General features: G+C 54.2%; 2 protein-coding genes and 1 long non-coding RNA gene across 7 annotated transcripts; 2 read left to right on the forward strand and 1 right to left on the reverse strand.

Annotated features, from left to right (window-relative positions):
• Positions 1–1,185: 1,185 nt before the first annotated feature.
• On the forward strand, positions 1,186–8,611 carry ING4 (inhibitor of growth family member 4). Of its 5 annotated transcripts, none has more exons than XM_061204310.1 (8): positions 1,186–1,245; positions 4,608–4,679; positions 6,402–6,568; positions 6,749–6,863; positions 7,031–7,139; positions 7,389–7,536; positions 7,816–7,877; positions 7,982–8,611. In XM_061204310.1, exons 1-8 carry the CDS (start codon positions 1,209–1,211, stop codon positions 8,019–8,021), a joined length of 750 nt encoding a protein of 249 aa, XP_061060293.1. In that variant the 5' UTR covers positions 1,186–1,208; the 3' UTR covers positions 8,022–8,611. The 5 variants fall into 5 exon arrangements, with proteins under 5 accessions (XP_061060293.1, XP_061060294.1, XP_061060296.1 ...); XM_061204311.1 differs by having other exon boundaries at positions 7,034–7,139; XM_061204313.1 differs by having other exon boundaries at positions 6,749–6,854.
• Positions 5,729–9,310, reverse strand: LOC133100343 (uncharacterized). The gene is made up of 3 exons (XR_009702480.1): positions 9,093–9,310; positions 5,958–6,097; positions 5,729–5,815 (listed from the first exon to the last, which is right to left on the reverse strand). It is a non-coding gene; the product is annotated as an uncharacterized LOC133100343 (long non-coding RNA).
• A 170-nt stretch (positions 9,311–9,480) lies between these two features.
• Positions 9,481–17,348, forward strand: ACRBP (acrosin binding protein). The gene is made up of 10 exons (XM_061205003.1): positions 9,481–9,567; positions 9,808–10,026; positions 10,248–10,342; positions 10,811–10,928; positions 11,612–12,023; positions 12,508–12,640; positions 14,964–15,143; positions 15,250–15,417; positions 16,441–16,524; positions 17,080–17,348. The coding sequence occupies exons 1-10, from the start codon at positions 9,525–9,527 to the stop codon at positions 17,200–17,202; spliced, it is 1,575 nt and encodes a 524-aa protein (XP_061060986.1). The 5' UTR covers positions 9,481–9,524; the 3' UTR covers positions 17,203–17,348.
• The last annotated feature ends 1,388 nt before the right edge of the window (positions 17,349–18,736 follow it).

Consider the following 18,736-nt stretch of genomic DNA (forward strand, 5'->3'; position numbering starts at 1 on the left):
TTCACCTTGCCCTTTTTTACATATTTGAGCTAAATTATGTGGCTGAAATGTTTCATTGAAAACCTGCCATGTGGGCATTCCCTGGTGGCCTAGTGGTTAGGATTTTGGGCTCTCACTGCCGCCACCCGGCTTCACTCCCTGGTGGCTTCACTCCCTGGTCGGGGAACAACCCACAAGCCACGGCACAGTCAAAAACAAAACAAAACAAAACAAAACCCCAAAACCAAAACCTGCCATGTGACATTAATACTTAAGAACGCGTGATTGGGGGTGACAATGATCTCCAAAACTCTCCGGCTCTGGGCGTTGAGTTCTGCGTCTCTGGTGTGGTGGCGGCCTGTCGTGCACTTGGTGACTTTCCATCCGGACGAGGAGCGTAGTTGTCGCTGTGATGTCGCGGACCAGGGTGATAGTGGGCATCCAACTGGCCCCGTTTTGACAGCTCCGTGCCCCAATCCTTCCAGAATCATGGTGCCAGTTAACATCGTACACAAACTCGAATAAAAAGGGAGACAAACAGGAGGGCAAGGCCAGAAGCACTCTGTCACTTTACAAGCGAGAACGTCCTCAAGTGACAGGAACCCTGACAAAAGGTGTGGAGAGTCGCAGCTTTATTGTGTGAGTAGTTCTTTGTATTTATAAGTAGAGTTTATAAATAATCAATTGTTTCCACGTTAAAGCATAATCCTGGGGAGTTGGTGTTCGCGCGAGTGAACAGAAACGGGGAGGATTTAAACCTCGCACCGCCAGGCGCCTCCTCAACTTCCCTAAGAAACTAGCGACTCGGGAGAAGGCACCTGCCCTGGTCGCCAGCTTCACATTCCGCCAAGGGGCCGATTCACATTCCCCAGCTGCTCAGAAGGACTCTTTGTGGACTGAAAGCCCAAAGAGACAGGTTTCTTTGCTCTCACGCCCGCACGTCCCCGTCCTGGAGGGGATGGAAGTTTGAGCGAGGACGCAAAATGGCGCCCTCGGCCGCGGCGGCCACCGCCGCCGGCCCCGCACCCGGCCGACCCGCCACGGACTAGCGTCTGCGCCAGGCGAAGGCGACTCGGCGGGCCCTGTACTCAGACCGGAAGTTCCCCTCGTGAGGGCGGAAGTTCCCCTCGTTAGGGCGGAAGGGCTCCAGGCCGGGTAGGAGCGCTTCGGCTCCCTTCGCGTTCAGTCACTTCCGGGGCGGAGCGGAAGTTGCTTTGTTTTGCTTCAAGATGGCTGCGGGGATGTATTTGGAACATTATCTGGACAGTAAGAGCAGGCTGGAGGAGGGGGTCAGGGGTCACAGACGGGTCGGGGGGATCGGGGCTGAGGAGCTCTACGGCCCCGAAGTCTCGGTGGTCAGAAAGTCACAGTCGTGAAGGGTTGAGTGAGAGAAAATACTGGAGGGTGTGAAGAAATAGGGGGCGGGGCACCGGGGTCGAGGCCTCGCTCTGGGGTGTAGACGAGGGAGGGGCTGCGCGGCAGGGCTGGGGGACGGCTCTTGAAGGGCTGGTGGGCATAGCCGGGAAGATATTTGCTGCCCCCGTCTGCAGGGTCTCTGGCCTCAGCATATATCATTTTCTTAAAATCGTTCCGAGTCGGTCGTTTTCGTATTGATATATCATCCACTGCCATTTGGAGCAGCGATGAAGATCTGCTCACGGCTCCTCCAACCAGTTCTTTCGAAGAAGCGGCTTCTCGTGGGGATGGGGGGTTACGAGTGACCACTGTCAGATGATGAACTGGAAGGCTTCTCCTCTTGGAGTAAAGATCCAATTCCCATCAAATGGAAATCTGGTGTTATGTTTATGCCATTTGTGTAACCTACCTCTTCACAGAGTCTATCACCCTATGCCCTTACATTTGCCTTACCGTTGAGAGTCATTCATTCATTCGTTTTTTGAGGTCCTGCTATGGGTCAGACATAATGGCAGGTACTGGCGATATACAAGAATGAGTAAGACCCGGCTCTTGCCCTCAAGTGCTCATAGTCTAGTAGAACACAGGTTCTGCTAATATTTATAAAACAGTGTGACACATGAAATAATAGAAATACATTAAAAGGACAGTAGGTAACACTGGAGAAAGAGGGGCGCATTACCTGGGGGTGTAGGTAAAGCTTTACAGAGGATGTGATGTATAGAAACTTGAAAGTTGAGTGCGGAGAGGGAGAGGGAATTGCAGGTTGGGGAAAGCATCAGCAAAGGTGTTATGATGGGTTTGTGGCAAAGCCAGGGAAAAGTGAGGCCAGAGTGTTTGATGTATAGGACTCCGAGGTGGAAGACTGGGAAATGAGACTGGAGAAGGTAGCTGGGGCTAGGTTGTGCAAGGTCGTTTAAGCCAAGCTAAGAAGCTTGTACGTTATATTTATTTGTTTGTTTGTTTGTTTGTTTTAGCTGCATTGGGTCCTCGTTGCTGCCCGCAGGCTTTCTCTAGTTGTGGTGAGCGGGGGCTACTCTTTGTTGCAGTGCGCGGGCTTCTCATTGCTGTGGCTTCTCTTGTTGCGGAGCACGGGCTCGAGGCGCGCGGGCTTCAGTAGTTGTCGCACGCGGGCTCAGTAGTTGTGGCTCGCGGGCTCTAGAGTGCAGGCTCAGTAGCTGTGGTGCACAGGCTTAGTTGCTCTGCGACATGTGGGATCTTCCCGGACCAGGGCTCGAACCTGTGTCCCCTGCATTGGTGGGCGGATTCTTAACCACTGCACCACCAGGGAAGTCCACCAGCGTGCACTTTAAATAACGAGGAACCAACAGATTTTCTAAATAGAGTGATTTTTTTTATATAAAGGAAAATAAATGTTGTATGATAAATTGGAGCATGATGACATTGGTAATAGGGAGATCAGTTAGTGATAACAGTCCTGGTCAGAGATGAGGACCTCATCTCAGGGAATGACAGAAGTGTTTAGGAGTTAAATATGACAGGATTGACTGAATGACTGGGTGGTTGAGAGAGAAGGAGGAATCTAAGGTGACTTCTCTATTTCCCGTTTGGGAAGTGAGGTAGACAGTAAATCATCAACAAGATAGGAAATTCAGGAGTAACAGTAACATATTTATTCAACTTAGATTTAAGCATAGGAATGGTAATTGTATCTGTAAGAGTAAATGAGATGGAGATCATTCAGAGAACACAAGTGAGAAAATTAGAGGATTAAATTAAGTGTAAGCTCAAGAAAATATTAACATTTAAGGGACAGGCTAAGGAAATGTCAATGATGGAATTGCTAGAAAGTATGTGATGAGATTTGGAATCTTAAGAGGAAGAAAGTTATTCGACGACGAGAAGATGGTGCCAGATGCTGCAAACGTAATTTTTTTTAGGATAGGACTAATAACCGATCATTTGATTTGGTAAGTCATTGATGACTTAATCTCAGTAAACTGATGGTGGCGAACCTGAGTTTATAGGTTAAAGCAGTGGAGGCATTTTAAAAGTTGGAAGTGGAGTCGTGCGAAGAGATTTTTCTTTTATGAGAGAGACTTAAGTATTCATGCATTTATTCAAGTATTTATTGAGGATCCTCTGTATGCACATCATAGTTCTAAACTCTAGAGAAACAGGAAAGAAGACAGATACATCTAACCCTTCTGGAGAGCTGGGGAGACATACCAAATAGCTAATCACACAATTACTTATTTAAGTTCATTGGATAAGAGCCCAAAAGGGTAGACATAGAATACCACGACAGGGACTTCCCTGGTGGTCCAGTGGTTAAGACTCCGCACTCCCAATGCAGGGGGCCCGGGTTCGATCCATGGTCAGGGAGGGAACTAGATCCCACACGCTGCAAATACAAGATCCCACGTCCCGCATGCGGCAACAAAGATCCCGTGTAATGCAACTAAGACCCCGCGCAGCAAAATACATATTTTAAAAAAAAAATAGCATGACAGCATAATCCAGGGCACTTGTTGGAGTCTGGGGCAGTCAGGGTTGAGCTGAACTTTGAAGAATGAACAGGAATTTGTAGGCCAAGAGGTGTGGTGGAGGTGGGATGAAGAAGACTGGGCAGGGCATTCTGGGCAGAGAGAGTAGCGTGTGAAAAGCCAAGTGTCATGAAGAGCACTGGCAAGTTCAAGGCACTCAGAGGAGGCCAGTATGATAGAGCAGAGAGAGCACAGACAGGGACTGATGTGAGTTAGGGCTGGTGTGAGGGAAGCAAGGGCCAGAAAGTGCGGAATAGGAATAGGAATATTGCAGTAGGAGGTTACTAGAGGGTTATAAACAGGATAGTGACTTGATCAGATCTGCATTTTTAAAAGAATATTCTGGCTATTGTATGGAGAGCAGATTGGAAGTGTGTGTGTGATGAGTGGTGGAGGATGCCAGGAGGGTATTTGCAAGTTGAGGGCAAGGAGCTCGGAGACAGAGATTGAAAGGAAAGGAAAGGGAAAGGCTGATTTGTAAAGTCACTGAAGGGAGGAAGGGTGGGAAAGCTGTGTAGAGATGGAGGGGTTAGTTGTGGAAAGAGGCGGACGTGACCTCTCCTGAGAGCGGAATGATGAGTGCTGTCACAGATAATCCAGCGGTTTGAAGGAGGGAAAACTGAGTGCTGTTTTGGACCTGTTCTTTAAACGCAGCTGTAGGGCCTAGGACGTCCAGGGAGGCTCAATTTCTCCTCTTCTCCCCAGGTATTGAAAACCTCCCCTTTGAACTGCAGAGAAACTTCCAGCTCATGAGGGACCTGGACCAAAGAACAGAGGGTACGTACAGAGTAAGGAGTCCAGTGTATAGTGAGTGTGTATATGATCGTTTCTTCTTCTGTTTGGTGTTACCATATCATCTGGTCTGGATTGCTGCAGCTTCTCTCTCTCTCTCTCTCACTCTCTTGCAATTCTTAAAAGGAGAGTAATAATGATCCATATTTGTGTGTCAGCTTTTCCATAACACATGGAGTATTGTGACAATGCCTCAAGAATTCAAAGATGCTGTGCTCTTTATATCTCCCTCAAGAAGAATTAAAAAAGCTAAAGTCATTCCTAGAATCATTTCTGTTCTCCATGTTCAGTATGTTTATAGGAAGACTAGGATGTTTCTACTCCATTGGATTGTTAATGTTACTGTCACAAAATTCACTGTGGCTTTAGACTGCAACTCATGTTGGTAGACAGGAACTTTGCTGCATGAGAAGATCTTAAAAAGAAAGAAAAAAAGAAGGAAAAGCAGCAATTAACAAACATCAGGATCTCCACGCTATATTCTTCAGCCGTACAGAAGCACTAGGTACCATCTGTGGCCTTGCCTGGACATTGAGCGAGTTTGGCTGCATTGAGGCATTCATTTGGAGCCTGAGGCCACGCTACAGTGGTCAGGTTTGTCTCGTCAAGGTCGAAGGTGTTTGTTGGAGCTATCCCCCCACACCTGCTGAAGGATATGTAGGTGCGTCCTCATGTAACTGTGCCCAAGGATGTAACAAGCTGTTGTTAGAATACCTAAAGCTGTGATTTAAGTTACTCTTGGTAAGTTTACTCATGAAAAGGTGAACATCATCTAAAATCCTGGACGTAGGCCCCTGAGAACTCCCTGCCGAATGCCGAGTACCAGCTCTTTGCTTTGTAATACAGTTCCAGCTCTTGAGTTCATGCACAGAAAGACCAGGTGGAGATTACTGAACTACATACATGCTTCTCCAACTTCCTCCAAGGGCCTCGAATGAAGCGGGGCGTAAACCTAGCGTGCGCGCAGGTCTTCCCTGTTACCTATTGCTGCCCCGTGTTGCAGTCATACTTTTTCCTCCGTCGACATTTTTTGTGAGCACTACCAAATATTGGGCAGGGGGCATCTAAAGTCTCAGTGTCTTGGGACGTCACCAGCCTTGCAGAAACGTTTGGAGCAATATCTAAAATGAACAAACAGAAAAAAAAGTGATGGGATAAGCAAGTTGCAAACGATGAGCAAAACAGGGTGGGCAGTAAGTCGAAGAACTGTGCCGTGAATGGACCAGGGCCTAATTGTAAATGATGAGATATAGATGTACAGACCTGGAAGCCAGCAGCAGCAGATGACCCAGCCTGGTTTGCAGCACTCAGAGCTGTCGTGGGATGTTTTCGAGACGAGAAACCAGATGGCTTTTGAGACAAAGTTCATGGTTCAAGAGGCAGCAAGCCCTGCAAAGAAGCATCTTCAGACAGCGACAAAAACACACTTCGTATTAGTGCCGGGTGCAAAGAATCCCTCATTATGGTTCAATAAATTCAGTTCCAACTATGATAGCAATGTTTTCAGCACCCGAAGGCACCTTTGAAACAAATATTGTGAACATGTTGCATTACTTGAGTACGTGGCACAGTACCTAGGAACGTTCAGTACGTTTTAATTCGAAGGTTATGATGGTCAATGGAAAAGGTCCAAGGAGCAAGAGGAAGAAGTGTGTTCCACCTAGCCACTCAGGGGCCATTGTGACCAGGCCTCTGTCTCTGTTGTAGACCTGAAGGCTGAAATTGACAAGTTGGCCACTGAGTATATGCGTAGCGCCCGCAGCCTGAGCTCCGAGGAGAAACTGGCGCTTCTCAGACAGATCCAGGAAGCCTATGGCAAGTGCAAGGGGTTTGGTGACGACAAGGTGCAGCTTGCCATGCAGACCTATGAGATGGTATGGCCCTGTTCATGGCTCCCCACCTGCCTCCCGTCTATTCCTCGGGGTCCTAGACCCCCTCCTTCAGCCGTGTTGGGATCTGTTTTGGGTCTGGGAGAGCCATAGCATCTGCCTCAGCCTGTTTTCTTTTACTGGAACCAGGCTTGTAGCTCCTCCTCCTCCTTCCTTCCCACCCAGGTGGACAAACACATTCGGCGACTGGACACAGACCTGGCCCGTTTTGAGGCTGATCTGAAGGAGAAGCAGATTGAGTCAAGTGACTACGACAGCTCTTCCAGCAAAGGCAAAAAGAGTGAGGAGGGGGCGGGGCTGTGAGAGGTGGGGCAGGGACCCCGAGGGGAAGCCAGCCAGCTCCTCAGCTCCAAGGGAGGGCCACCGGGTTGGAGGAGGGGCAGGGGGAGGGGGACTTAACCCATCCTTCTGTCTCCCTGCCTTCTGGCTTCCCCCCCTCTTGCCTAGAAGGCCGGACTCAAAAGGAGAAGAAAGCTGCCCGTGCTCGTTCCAAAGGGAAAAACTCCGACGAAGAAGCCCCCAAGGCCGCCCAGAAGAAGTTAAAACTTGTGCGCACGTGAGTGTGTCAGGGAGCATTTTGCCAAGGGACAGACTCTTTCCCGCCACCTCACCCCAGCCACAGTGCCCCTTGCCACTTTGCTGTCTTCTGTGCCAACAACTCTCCTTGCCATTTTGGTATCTGCTGGATACAGAGGAGAAGCCACAAATCACTAGCCCCACAAGGACCTCCTCTGCCGGCTCTGAGCATCTCAAGCTGCAGCTTCCCTTCCTGCAGATGACACTTTCTCTTCCTCTTGGCACGCAGAAGCCCTGAGTATGGGATGCCCTCAGTGACCTTTGGCAGTGTCCACCCCTCTGATGTGTTGGATATGCCTGTGGATCCCAACGAACCCACCTATTGCCTTTGTCACCAGGTCTCCTATGGAGAGATGATTGGCTGTGACAACCCTGATGTAAGAACTGTTTTGCCTCAGGATGGGGGGGTTCTGGGGGACATGAAGGGAGTTGGGTACAAGAAGGGGGGTAACGGTTGAATAGTGGGACTTCAGGATAGGAGGAAGGTAGTTGGAGTTGGTTGGCCTTGGACCCTTCAAGAATTCTCCCAAGGGATGGAATAAGGGAGTACTCCTGAGGGTTGGGGGTGGGGAATGGAGGGTGGGGGGGGTTCTTTTCTTTCCTCTGCCCCACCCTGGTCCCTGAGTTCTGCTTCTTCCATCCTCTTCCTTTCCCAGTGTTCCATCGAGTGGTTCCACTTTGCCTGTGTGGGGCTGACCACCAAGCCTCGGGGGAAGTGGTGAGTGAGAGCTGCGGTGGGGCTGGACTGTCGCGAGCTGAGTGACAGAGGGCATCCTCCCTTTCGCTCACTCTCTCCCCCTTCTCTGTCACGTTCCTTTGTAGGTTTTGCCCACGCTGCTCCCAAGAACGGAAGAAGAAATAGACAAGGGCCTTGGATTCCAACACAGTTTCTTCCACATCCCCTGACCTGGGCTAGTGGGGAGAGGGGTGCCTGGCTGGGGTCAGGGAGAGGCGGGTGGCGCAGAGTTGTCATCCCCTCTCCTCCCCTCCCCACTCCTGGTGCTGAGGCTGCACCCAGACCCTGGTACGGGGGTTGCTGCAGCCACTAACGGTATGTGCTCTCATTCAGCCCGCCCCCTTCAGAGGGAAGGGGTCTTGCCCACTGTCCTTTTGCCTCCATGCTGAGGTTGGTGCTGTATTTTTGAGGGATGGTCCTCTTTACTCCCCTTGCTTTGTATTTAAGGACTGGGGCAGTAGCATGGGGCCCTCCCCCAGCCTCCTGATCCCCTCCCCTCGTGGGGGGCCCATGGTGTGATAAACTTTCTTCACTCTCTTCCTGCTTTTCCAGCGGGGGCTCCTCCAGATCATCTGGGCTGTGGCCCTGGCTGAAGGGTCACCCCTTCCTCTGTGCCAAGAGGATTCGTCCTGGTTTGTGAGTGGGAGGGGCAGGGTGGAGTGCAGATATCTCATATGTAAAGGAATTGGGTCGGTGAATAAAAGCTGTACATGTTGGCCTGCTGTGTTTATTGTAGAGACACTATTTTAGTACATGTGCTAAGCATATTTTGCATCCTCTGAGTTGGCTAAAAGGTGTGAGGATGACATGCCAGAAGTGGGACAAGATGTGGAACCAGAAGTGGTACCTCTGCCCCAGAATCCACAACTTCTCAACTTGGGAACCACCAGAGCTGCCTGGGGACTGTGCCTCAGACCAGGGGTTTCCAAAACCTTTAAGATTCTGCATCTTTTCTCCCTCAGATACCTTTCACTTAATTTCCAGCAAATGTGTATTTTGTGCTTTATACGTGAGCAATTATACTAAGTATCAGCCTGACTTATTTTAAACACAAAACAGAAAAACACGTAGTTTGCCCTACACCAGTGAGCTGTCTGGCCCGCCTCCACCAGGAAACCACCTCCTTAGACTGAGCCCCCCTTATGCCCCATCTCCTCCTCACACGAACCCCCTCTTGCTTCCCCTTCGGCTCCTTACCTGGAGGCGCCCTCTCCAGACTTTGTGATGTACGTCCCATCTCTGCCCGCCTCACTTCCAGGCCTCACCCCCTCTTGGGCAGATTGTAAAATAGGGCTAATAACAGTATCCACTTTATGGGATCAGCTTGAGATGAAATAGCTGTCACACGTAAGGAACAACACGGGAGCTCCGCCATCCAAGGCACCGAGTCAGTGATCACTCTTGCCCTCCTTGTCCTCTCGAGCTGGAGCGTGACACGCGGGGACCCGCACCCGCCCTCCAGCCGAGCCGGGCCAAGCGTCCGTTTCCCCGCCCCCCGGCCCCCGCGAGGCCCGCCCCGCCCTTTGTGACGTCGGCTGCCTCGCACCCGCGGCCCCCGCCCGCCGGCTACCCTGGCTCGGCCCGTTAGAGGCCGCTCGGTCCGGGGAACACGGGCGACCGTCCGGGGCCATGAGGCAGCTCGCCGCCGCCTCCCTTCTCTCACTCCTGAGGGGTGAGCGCGCGTCCGCCCCCGGAGCCCTCCCTGCACCTCCTCTGAACCGCCTTCCCCGGGGCCGGCCGCTTCCAGCCCCTCCCACCGCCACCCCCCCACCAGCCCTCTCGCCGTCGCCCGCGGGCTCGGCGGCCAGACGCCCCGGTCCCGGTGTGCACGGCCCCGCTCGCCCGGCTGCGTCCGCCCGGCCCGGCGGGTGTCGGAGGTGGGTCCATCCGTGGTCTGTTCCCCGCCCCGCAGTGCTGCTCCTGCCTCCGGCACCGGCCCCCGCCCAGGATGCCCTCTCGACCTCCACTCCGGGCAGCCCCCTCTCTCCCACCGAGTATGAGCGCTTCTTTGCGCTGCTGACCCCAACCTGGAAGGCAGAGACCACCTGCCGGCTCCGCGCAACCCACGGCTGCCGGAACCCCACCCTCGTCCAGCTGGACCAGTATGAAAACCACGGCCTGGTGCCGGAAGGTGAGGGCCCGCCTCGAGGGCCAGACCTGTGCTCGCTGGACCCGGGGCGAGGGGGTGGCTGGCACCTCACCCTGAGCCCGCGTGCTGGGCTCTCCAGACCCCAGGAGCCCACCGCCCCGTCCCACCCCCTCCCAGAGGGCGTGCCCCCTCCCAGAGGGCGTGCCCCCTCCCAGAGGGCGTGCCCCCTGGTGTGTTCACCGCCGCCGCACGCCCTTCCCCAGGCGCTGTCTGCTCCAACCTCCCTTATGCCTCCTGGTTTGAGTCCTTCTGCCAGTTTACTCAGTACCGTTGCTCCAACCACGTCTACTACGCCAAGGTGAGGCCGGGACAGAGGTTGGATCTGGTGTCAAGGATCAAGGGACAGGGGGTGGCAGTGGCTCCAAGCCAGCCTTAGGTCCTCCCTCCCTGCCACTTTGCCATCATTTACCCAGATTATACGTGCGTACAGTCTCACCTTGGGCATTCAGACTGTCAGAACAATCCTGTTACTGCAAGAAAAGTAGGGAAGAGGGATGGGAGGAGGCAGAGATAAGCCCTTCCAGCAGGTCAGTGATGTCATTCAAGTCAAATGCAAAAGACTGAAGGCAGGAGTGTGGGCCAGACAGGAGTCTGATCTTGCAGGGGACCCTTTCTCAGGTCTAGAGAGTTCCACCGGGGGCCATGTCCCCTCATTCCCGCCCAGGAACTGTGAGAGAGGAGACCCGAGGGACAGGGACTGAGGATAAGCAAGAGTAGAAGTCCGCCCTTTGGGAAAGGCGTTCCCACTTTGCTTCTCTCCTTGCAGAGGATCCGGTGCTCCCAGCCAGTCTCAATCCTCTCACCAAACACTCTCAAGGAGGTGGACACTTCCTCTGAAGTGCCGCTCACGACGATGACCTCCCCCAAGTCCTCCCACATCACAGGTGAGACCCTCCCAGCCTCCGGGAGACTCCCAGCCTCTCCTCCCACGAGTCCCCGAGCCCAGGGTTTAAGGCATCAGTGGGAGGGACATGGGGAGATGAGTCGGTGGAGGTGGCCACGGGCAGCTATTTACATAAGGAAGAGCCTGCTTTTTCTGAATACAAGTTAGGGCTTTCCTGTCCCAGGATGTTTTCTGACATTACGTACATTTCTGCCCTGAACCGATTTTTCCTAGCTCCCCAAAACCTTCCTGCATTAAGAAGTGCTCTGGGACTTTTCCCAGCTAACATCTTCACTCTAGAAAGGATTGGTTGCTAGGTATTCAGAATACTTGGTGTTTCCTAAGTGAGGGGGACAAAAGGTGGTATTTGAGGTGGGTTAGGGAAGAGGACCACTTGTAAGGGAGGTGGAAAGGGGACCCGTAACACCGCCACCACTGTCGCCATGGTAATATTCTTTTATTTTGATATTTGTATTCTTTCCTGTGTTTTTTATGCTCGACTGCGTGAATATGTGTAATTTGGGCTGCCTTCCTCTGCCTTTGTGTTTATGTATGTGTTTGTGTGTGTTTATGTGTTTATGTCTGCGTTTATGGGCGTCCCTCTGCGAGCAAAGACACCGGGGGTCAGAAACCTGACCGTCCCTTTCCCTCCTCTCTCTTGGTCCCTCCCACACCGTGCTGCAGCCACAGAACGACAGGCCTTCCAGCCCTGGCCCGAGCGGCTTAACAGCAACGTGGAGGAGCTGCTACAATCCTCCTTGTCCCTGGGCGGCCAGGAGCAAGGGCAGGAGCGCAGGCAGGAGCAAGGGCAGGAGGAGGAGGAGGCGGAGGAGGAGGAGGAGAAGCAGGAGGAAGGACAGGGCACAAAGGAGGCGCTGGAGGCGATGTCTGGGTTGCAGGCAGACCCAGAGCCCAAGACCGAGTCTGAATTTGCATCCTCCAACCCTTTCTCCTTCACTCCCCGGGTGCGGGAAGTGGAGTCCACTCCCATGATGATGGAGAACATCCAAGAGCTCATCCGATCCGTGCAGGAAATGGATGAAATGAATGATGTATATGAGGAGGAGAATATCTGGAGAACCCAGAGCCCCGGCAGGTACAGGAAGTTCTGTCTGCCCCACCAGCCCTACCCTCCCTGCTGTCTTTGGGAATGAGAAGCCCCCTTTGCCAGCCTCGGCCTCCAGACCCACTCAGATCTGCCTGGGCTTCAGGTGCACCTAGCCGCTGCCCGCCTCGCCTGCTCTGTGGCCGTCATGGGCTTAAGCACTGCCCCAGACGTCCGTCTCTACATGAAGTAGTGGGGTGCGCCCTGAACCTAGAGCTGCCAGACTTGGGTTCTGGGGTTGTCTCTGGCCCTGATGAGCACTGCAACTTTTACTTCCCCTTTCTGGGTCTCGGTTCCTCATTTGTAAAAGGAGGCAGTTGGTCTGGAGGCCTCCGAGGCCCCATCCAGCATACTAAATGTGTGTGACTAAGACTAGACGCTAAGGGGAGGGGAAGAGAGTGGGTGGGCTTTCTGCCCCAGCCCTCTGGCCCATCCCTCTGGCCCATCCCTCCCAGCCGGTGCCATCTTCTTGCAGTCTCCTGCAGCTGCCCCACGTGGAGGCCTTGCTGGCACTGTGCTACTCGATTGTGGAGAACACCTGTGTCATAACCCCTACAGCCAAGGCCTGGCAGCACTTGGAGGATGAGATCCTTGGTTTCGGGAAGTCGGTATGCCCAACATGCTGTTTAATGGCTCCATGCTCACCGGGCATCCTCTGGGCCTGGGGAGTGGGGAATGGGCGGGGCTACATAAAGCCCGAGGCATCGTTAGAGAGATTCTCTCCAAGTGAGAATCCCTTCTTTGGAAGGGTATCTCCAGCTCCCCTTAGAGGAGGAAGGCACAAGACCGAGTCTGGAATCCATTTCAGTCCAGAATTCATTCTGTGGCTGCGCCTTGTTAGGTTTGAGTCATCTCCTGAGCCAGTTCACCACCGGCAGGACTTGCCTTTACCTTAGATGTAGCTCTTCTTTCCAGAGGGATCATAGAACCCTTTCCAGGGATCTGTAGAGAGATCCCAGCCTCGACGTGTCCTCAGCACCCAGCAAGTCCTATTCCCAGGAAATAGGACTTTCAAAAAGTGCAAGTTAGCAAATGTTTGTTGAGAGCTGGTATGCCACCCATTCATCCGTTTGTTCAAATATTGATCGGGCTAGGTATTTGAGATGTTAGCAACTCTGTCCTAGGTATTTTAGCAATGAGTACAACAGATCCCATCCCCTGTACTCCTGGAGTCCGGTGGGAGAGACAGACGCGGAAACAGGGAGAACGGTGTGGCAGGATCAATGCATGACGGATGAGTACAAAGTGCAGAGAGCACATGGAGAGCACAAACGTCGCGTTGGGCAGGATCAGAGAATTGCCTCTTGGAGGAACTGATGTGTAAGCTGAGACCTGGAGCCAAAAGAAGTTAACCAGGGGCTTCCCTGGTGGCGCAGTGGTTGAGAATCTGCCTGCCAAAGCAGGGGACACGGGTTCGAGCCCTGGTCTGGGAAGATCCCACGTGCCGCGGAGCAACTGGGCCCGTGAGCCACAACTACTGAGCCTGCGCGTCTGGAGTCTGTGCTCCTCAACAAGAGAGGCCGCGACGGTGAGAGGCCCGCGCACCGCGATGAAGAGTGGCCCCCGCTTGCCACAACTGGAGAAAGCTCTCGCACAGAAACGAAGACCCAACACAGCCATAAATAAATAAAAATAAATAAATTAAAAAAAAAAAAAAAAAAGAAGTTAACCAGGCAAAAGAAGGGGTTGGTAGAGGTTCCTGCTAGGGGGTTTAGTATCAATATGTGCAAAGTCTCTGAGGCAAGAAAGAGAAGAAACTCCACGTGGAACCAAAAAAACAAGCACACCGCTGCTCCTGGCCCGGCCCGCAGGGAGCCAAGAGCAGGGATTCAGTAGCATTACAAAAGGAGTGTGGTAGGTGCTGGAGAGAGAGTTTTTCTGGGTCTTTTTGTTTTTGTTTTGGAGTGTAGGAAGTTCAGGAGTGGTGGAGGGCTCACTGGATTTTAAGGCTTGGTTGAGGGAACAGTAAGGAGACCGTTTTACCTGGAGATAGAGTCAAAGAGATAATAAGGGTCAGGATGTGAATAATCCCGAATGGCAGTCTGAAGCATTTGTATTTAATTTGGTAAGAAAAGAGAATTCAATCATGATTTGGGGTCGGGGACATGATGATGCGTCCCCCGGGTGCTGTTAGGAGGAGCAAGCAAGGCGACATAAGAGATTCTGTGACTGTGACACGCTGACGGGACAGACTGGTGATGCTGCAGGGCGAGATCCTCCTTCCTCCTGGAAGGCTGGGGAGACTCGCTCAGCGCAGAGAGCCCCACCGGGAGATGATCGGCTCCACGTCCAAAATGTCATCCAAGAACTTGGAGGTTCTGAACCTAGGTGCTCGGGCAGAGGACAGGTTTTGGAGTTGGAAGCACCAGGACCAGTGCCTCAGCTCCACGTGCACTAGACGTGGGTTTGAGCAATTGACTCAGCCTCACGGAGCCTCGGTTTCCTCGTCAGGCAAACGGAGGCCTGCTTAGTACCTATGCTAGTAGAAGGTTCCTGTGGAGACCAAAGGAGATGATGGCATTTATCGCCATGGTGCGCAGCACCGTGCCAACTCTTTGTGAATATTAGCGTTATCATTAGCGGAGAGGAAGGGAGGGTTATGAGTCTTTTTCAGACAGGCTAAGTTAGACGTCTGTCAGGCACTTGGCCATGGGGATTTGGAGCTCAGGAAAGAGATCAGAAGTGATGGTAAAGGTTTGGGTGTCACCTGCAGGGAGATGAATGTTACCTGTGAGTAGATAAATTATCCAGGAAGAGGGTGAAGAAATAGAGAGCCGACGGGAGGTCCTTGAGGACCCTTGGGGAGGGGGGCAGGGAAAAGCCACAGGAGCTTCTGGAAAAGACTTAATGCGGAGACATCCTGCGGAGCGGCTCTGGAGGGCGGAAGCGGGGGAGTCTCAGCCTCAGTTCCTCAGCCACACTCCTCCTCAGGTCTGTGACAACCTTGGGCGGCGACACGTAGCTACATGTACCCTCTGTGACTTCTGCTCCCTGAAGCTGGAGCAGTGCCACTCGGAGGCCAGCCTGCAGCGGCAGCAGTGTGACAGCTCCCACAAGACGCCCTTCATCAGCCCCCTGCTCGCGTCCCAGAGCATGTCCATCGGCACCCAGGTACCGAGCAGGGTGGCCTGCAGCGGCCGGGGGCCTCAGGCCCCAGGCAGGACGGGGCAGCAGGGGGGCCAGGACGCCCACCTCTCCCCTGTGCCCTGTGCCACAGATAGGGACCCTAAAATCGGGCCGCTTTTATGGGCTGGATTTGTACGCCGGGCTGCGCATGGACTTCTGGTGTGCCCGGCTGGCCACCAAGGGCTGCGAAGACAATCGAGTCGCCAGCTGGCTCCAGACTGAGTTCCTCAGCTTCCAGGATGGGGACTTCCCCACCAAGGTCAGCGCCTTCCCCAAAGCTCAGCCCCACCCTGCTCACCCCGGTTCCTTCTGGTCCCTTGCTCTGGGGAGCCCTAGGATGTGGAGGGGGGCTTGGGCCCCTGGCCTCACTGAGCCTCCTGCCTCTCTCCAGTAGACCCCCCGGACCCCCAGGAGAGCAGGATTGTGCTTAGCAAAGGAGTAGGAATCTGGAGGGCTGGGCGGGCACAGGGCATGGGGGCATGAGACAGGTCTGGTCCCAGCTCTGCCGGTTACCTGCAGGGGGTGGGGTGGGAGACTTCATCTCTGCCCCAAACGGCTGGTGACGGTGACCCAGTGCTTCCCTGCCTAAGTCTGGAGGCTCCTTCCCAAATCTTCCAGTGCCTTCCCTCTCAATGGGTCAACTTTGCTCCCCGCCCCCAGAGTTACCTCCCCCCACGGAACTAGCTGCTGTAGCTGAGAGCCCAGCCCCTCCCTTCTGTGGTTTAGCAGGAAAAATCAAGACCAGGAAAAGCAGAGGCAGCTTAAGAAAGGGCTTTTATCTGAGCCGAGGGGTCTCCGCCCAGCTCTTCTCCCTGGGCCCCTAGATCTGGAAGGGGTCTCGGACTGCCTCAGCTGCTCCCCTGGAGCTATAGATGGTCAGGCGAGGTTCACAGAGGGAAGTGACTGCCCCAAGGTCATACACTAGAGGCACTTCTGCCCTCTTCCGCACTAAACCGCCCCTAGGAAGCTCCCTGAGATGGGATCACTGCTTGGGCCCCTTCCCGCGTTCTGGACCCTTAGTGCCCCTTCCCTGGCCCTCGTCCCTCGGCTGCTTTCCCAGCTAGCTGACCAGCAGGGCACCCCCTTCTCAGCTCCAGCTCCTGGCTTCTTCCCAGCAACTGAACCATGGCTGAGGGTGGGACGGGAAGGGCAGAGGGGACACCCCGGGTGCAGAGGGTCTGGTTCTGTGCCCTGGTCCTGCCATCGTGGGCACGCTCTGCAGGGCTGGTGTCTGTGAGGCTTCTGATGTCTTCCCACCTCCCATCCCCCGCTCCTGGCTTAGATTTGTGACACAGAATATGTGCAGTACCCGAACTATTGTGCCTTCAAAAGCCAGCAGTGTATGATGAGAAACCGGAACCGGAAGGTGAGCCCCTCACTCTGCCGCCCCCCACCCCCACTGCCTCCCATCAGCCCCAACGGCTGGTCCGTTCTGGGCCCCCCGTGGCATCCGAGCATCAGGGGTGTGGAGAGTGGGTGCATCTCCGGGCAGAGCCTCCTCCTTGGAGCTCCGTCCCTACTCCTCCCGCCTTAGGGTGAGCAGCTCTCCCAGGCCCCCAGGCAGAGGGTTCCAGGAGGGAGGGAGGCTGCAGATCAGAGGCCCTGTGGATACACCAGGAGGGAAGAACCCCCAGCCGGGTTGGGCCTGAGAGGCTGAGGCCTCAGTCTTGCCTCTTACTCTTACTCACCAAGTCGTCTGAGCCAAGTCACTTCCTCTCCAGCCTCAGGCTCCTCATTTCTGAAAGGGGTGGGGGGGGGCACTCCTATGTGGTGTCTCTCCCCGCTTTAAAAACCCACATCTGAGTTTCCTCCTGCCCTCTGCTCCCTGTGCCCACGCCCGCCCACCTCCTGTTCTTGAATTTCCGACACCTCTGGCTCCTGGCTTTCCTACCCGGACCACGTGCGCCCAATCCCCGTGCAGGTGTCCCGCATGAGATGTCTACAGAATGAGACGTACACCGTCCTGACCCAGGCCAAGAGCGAGGACCTCGTGCTTCGATGGAGCCAGGAGTTTAGCACCTTGACTCTCGGCCAAGCCGGCTGAGCTGGACTCTGCCCTCTCCCCACCCACTTTCCACACCCTCCATTGCTCTCAGAACCCAGGTTGTCTCTTACTTGGCCCAGACTCACGTTTCCCTCGGGTTGGGGCAGCCGTCCCGGAGAGGTCTGCGATGGGAACTCCACCTACCTTAAAGGACGTCTTTACATAAAATGTTTGTTTTCAACCTGTGTGGACTGTTTTGGTTCTGATCTCCTCGTTGGCCCTGCCCCCCTGCCCCGGGGGAGTCAACCCTCCAACCCCTGGATCCATCTGCAGGCGAGGGAACCATGGGGATGGTACTCAGGGAAGCAGCCCTCTGCCAGGAGGAGAAGCCCTGAGAAATCAGAGTTGGATTGAAGAAGGTCACAGCCGGTGTCTTGGGGACCATGTGGGCCATGGGGGTGTGGGTGTCTCCATTTCTGAAGCCCTGATCCCATGATCTCAGATGTGAGTGCAGGATTGTCCCTCCGGAGGGCAATCTGAATGAGATTGTGTCCAGGGGGACCAATCCCAGACAGTAGGGTAGAACTTGCTCTTCATAGGAGGAAGGAAACAACTGGGCTGGAGCTCAGGAAACCTTTGCTGTGACGTCCAGTCATGGGCCCGATGGCCTGAATGTGGGGAGGAGCTGCATCTCGAAGCGTCGGCCTTTAATAACCTGGGATCTCCCAAAACGTGTTCGGGGGACACACATGTGTGGGGAACTATACAGCATTTAAAAGAAAACATTTACTATGGAAAAGCTCAAACATGCACACGTAGAGAATAGTGTAATGCACTCCCATGCACCCTTCACCCAGCTTCGATTACCAACACGCAGTCAACCTTTTAAAGGCGTGTCGAAGGCTCTGAGAAGCCCTGAAATAGAGAAACCTGTTCGACTTAGTGTTTCCCATACTCGTTTGACCGCACTGTCCTTTTTCACCTACTGCTCAAAGCTTGTTTTCGAGTACTGAGCGCAGACAACTGGCCCGGCCCTATTGATCCTGAAGACAAGGGGCTCAGCCCAGGGTTCAGAGACTAGGGGCTGTCATCTGAGCCCTGCTCCCCCTCCCCATCTGCCGCCCCCCACACAGAGGGAGGTATAAACCACACGTGGCAAGAACGAAACCACCTGCCGGAACCCAAAGGAGACAGCCAGGGGGAACTGCCGAAGACAGCGGGAGGCTGGGGGTTAGTCATCTGGCATCTGTGGGTGGGTGTGCCAGTTAGGTTTCCCGGAAACTGCAGGGAGTGTGTGAGCCATGGGTGGGTGGGTGGGTGGGGGGCATTAGTGGGGGAGAGTCGGGGCTGCATTAAGTGCCATGATCTGCTGGGGTTTCTTCTCTGGCCAGTCCGTGGAGGCCACTGAGGGCACTGCTTCCTCCTCTCTCTCTCTCTCTCCCTGCCCTGCTTGGGGTTGGGTGCGTGCAGGGAGCTGGGATCTGCCGAGATCTGCTGAGGTGCGTGTGTCCCACCCACCGCGAACAAGTCCTACCAGCCCAGCCCGGCCCAGAGCAGGCAGAAGCAGGCTTAGAGCAGCGGCTGAGCCACAGTG

The sequence above is a fragment of the Eubalaena glacialis genome, chromosome 11, assembly GCF_028564815.1.
Source record: "Eubalaena glacialis isolate mEubGla1 chromosome 11, mEubGla1.1.hap2.+ XY, whole genome shotgun sequence".
Taxonomy (NCBI): domain Eukaryota; kingdom Metazoa; phylum Chordata; class Mammalia; order Artiodactyla; family Balaenidae; genus Eubalaena; species Eubalaena glacialis.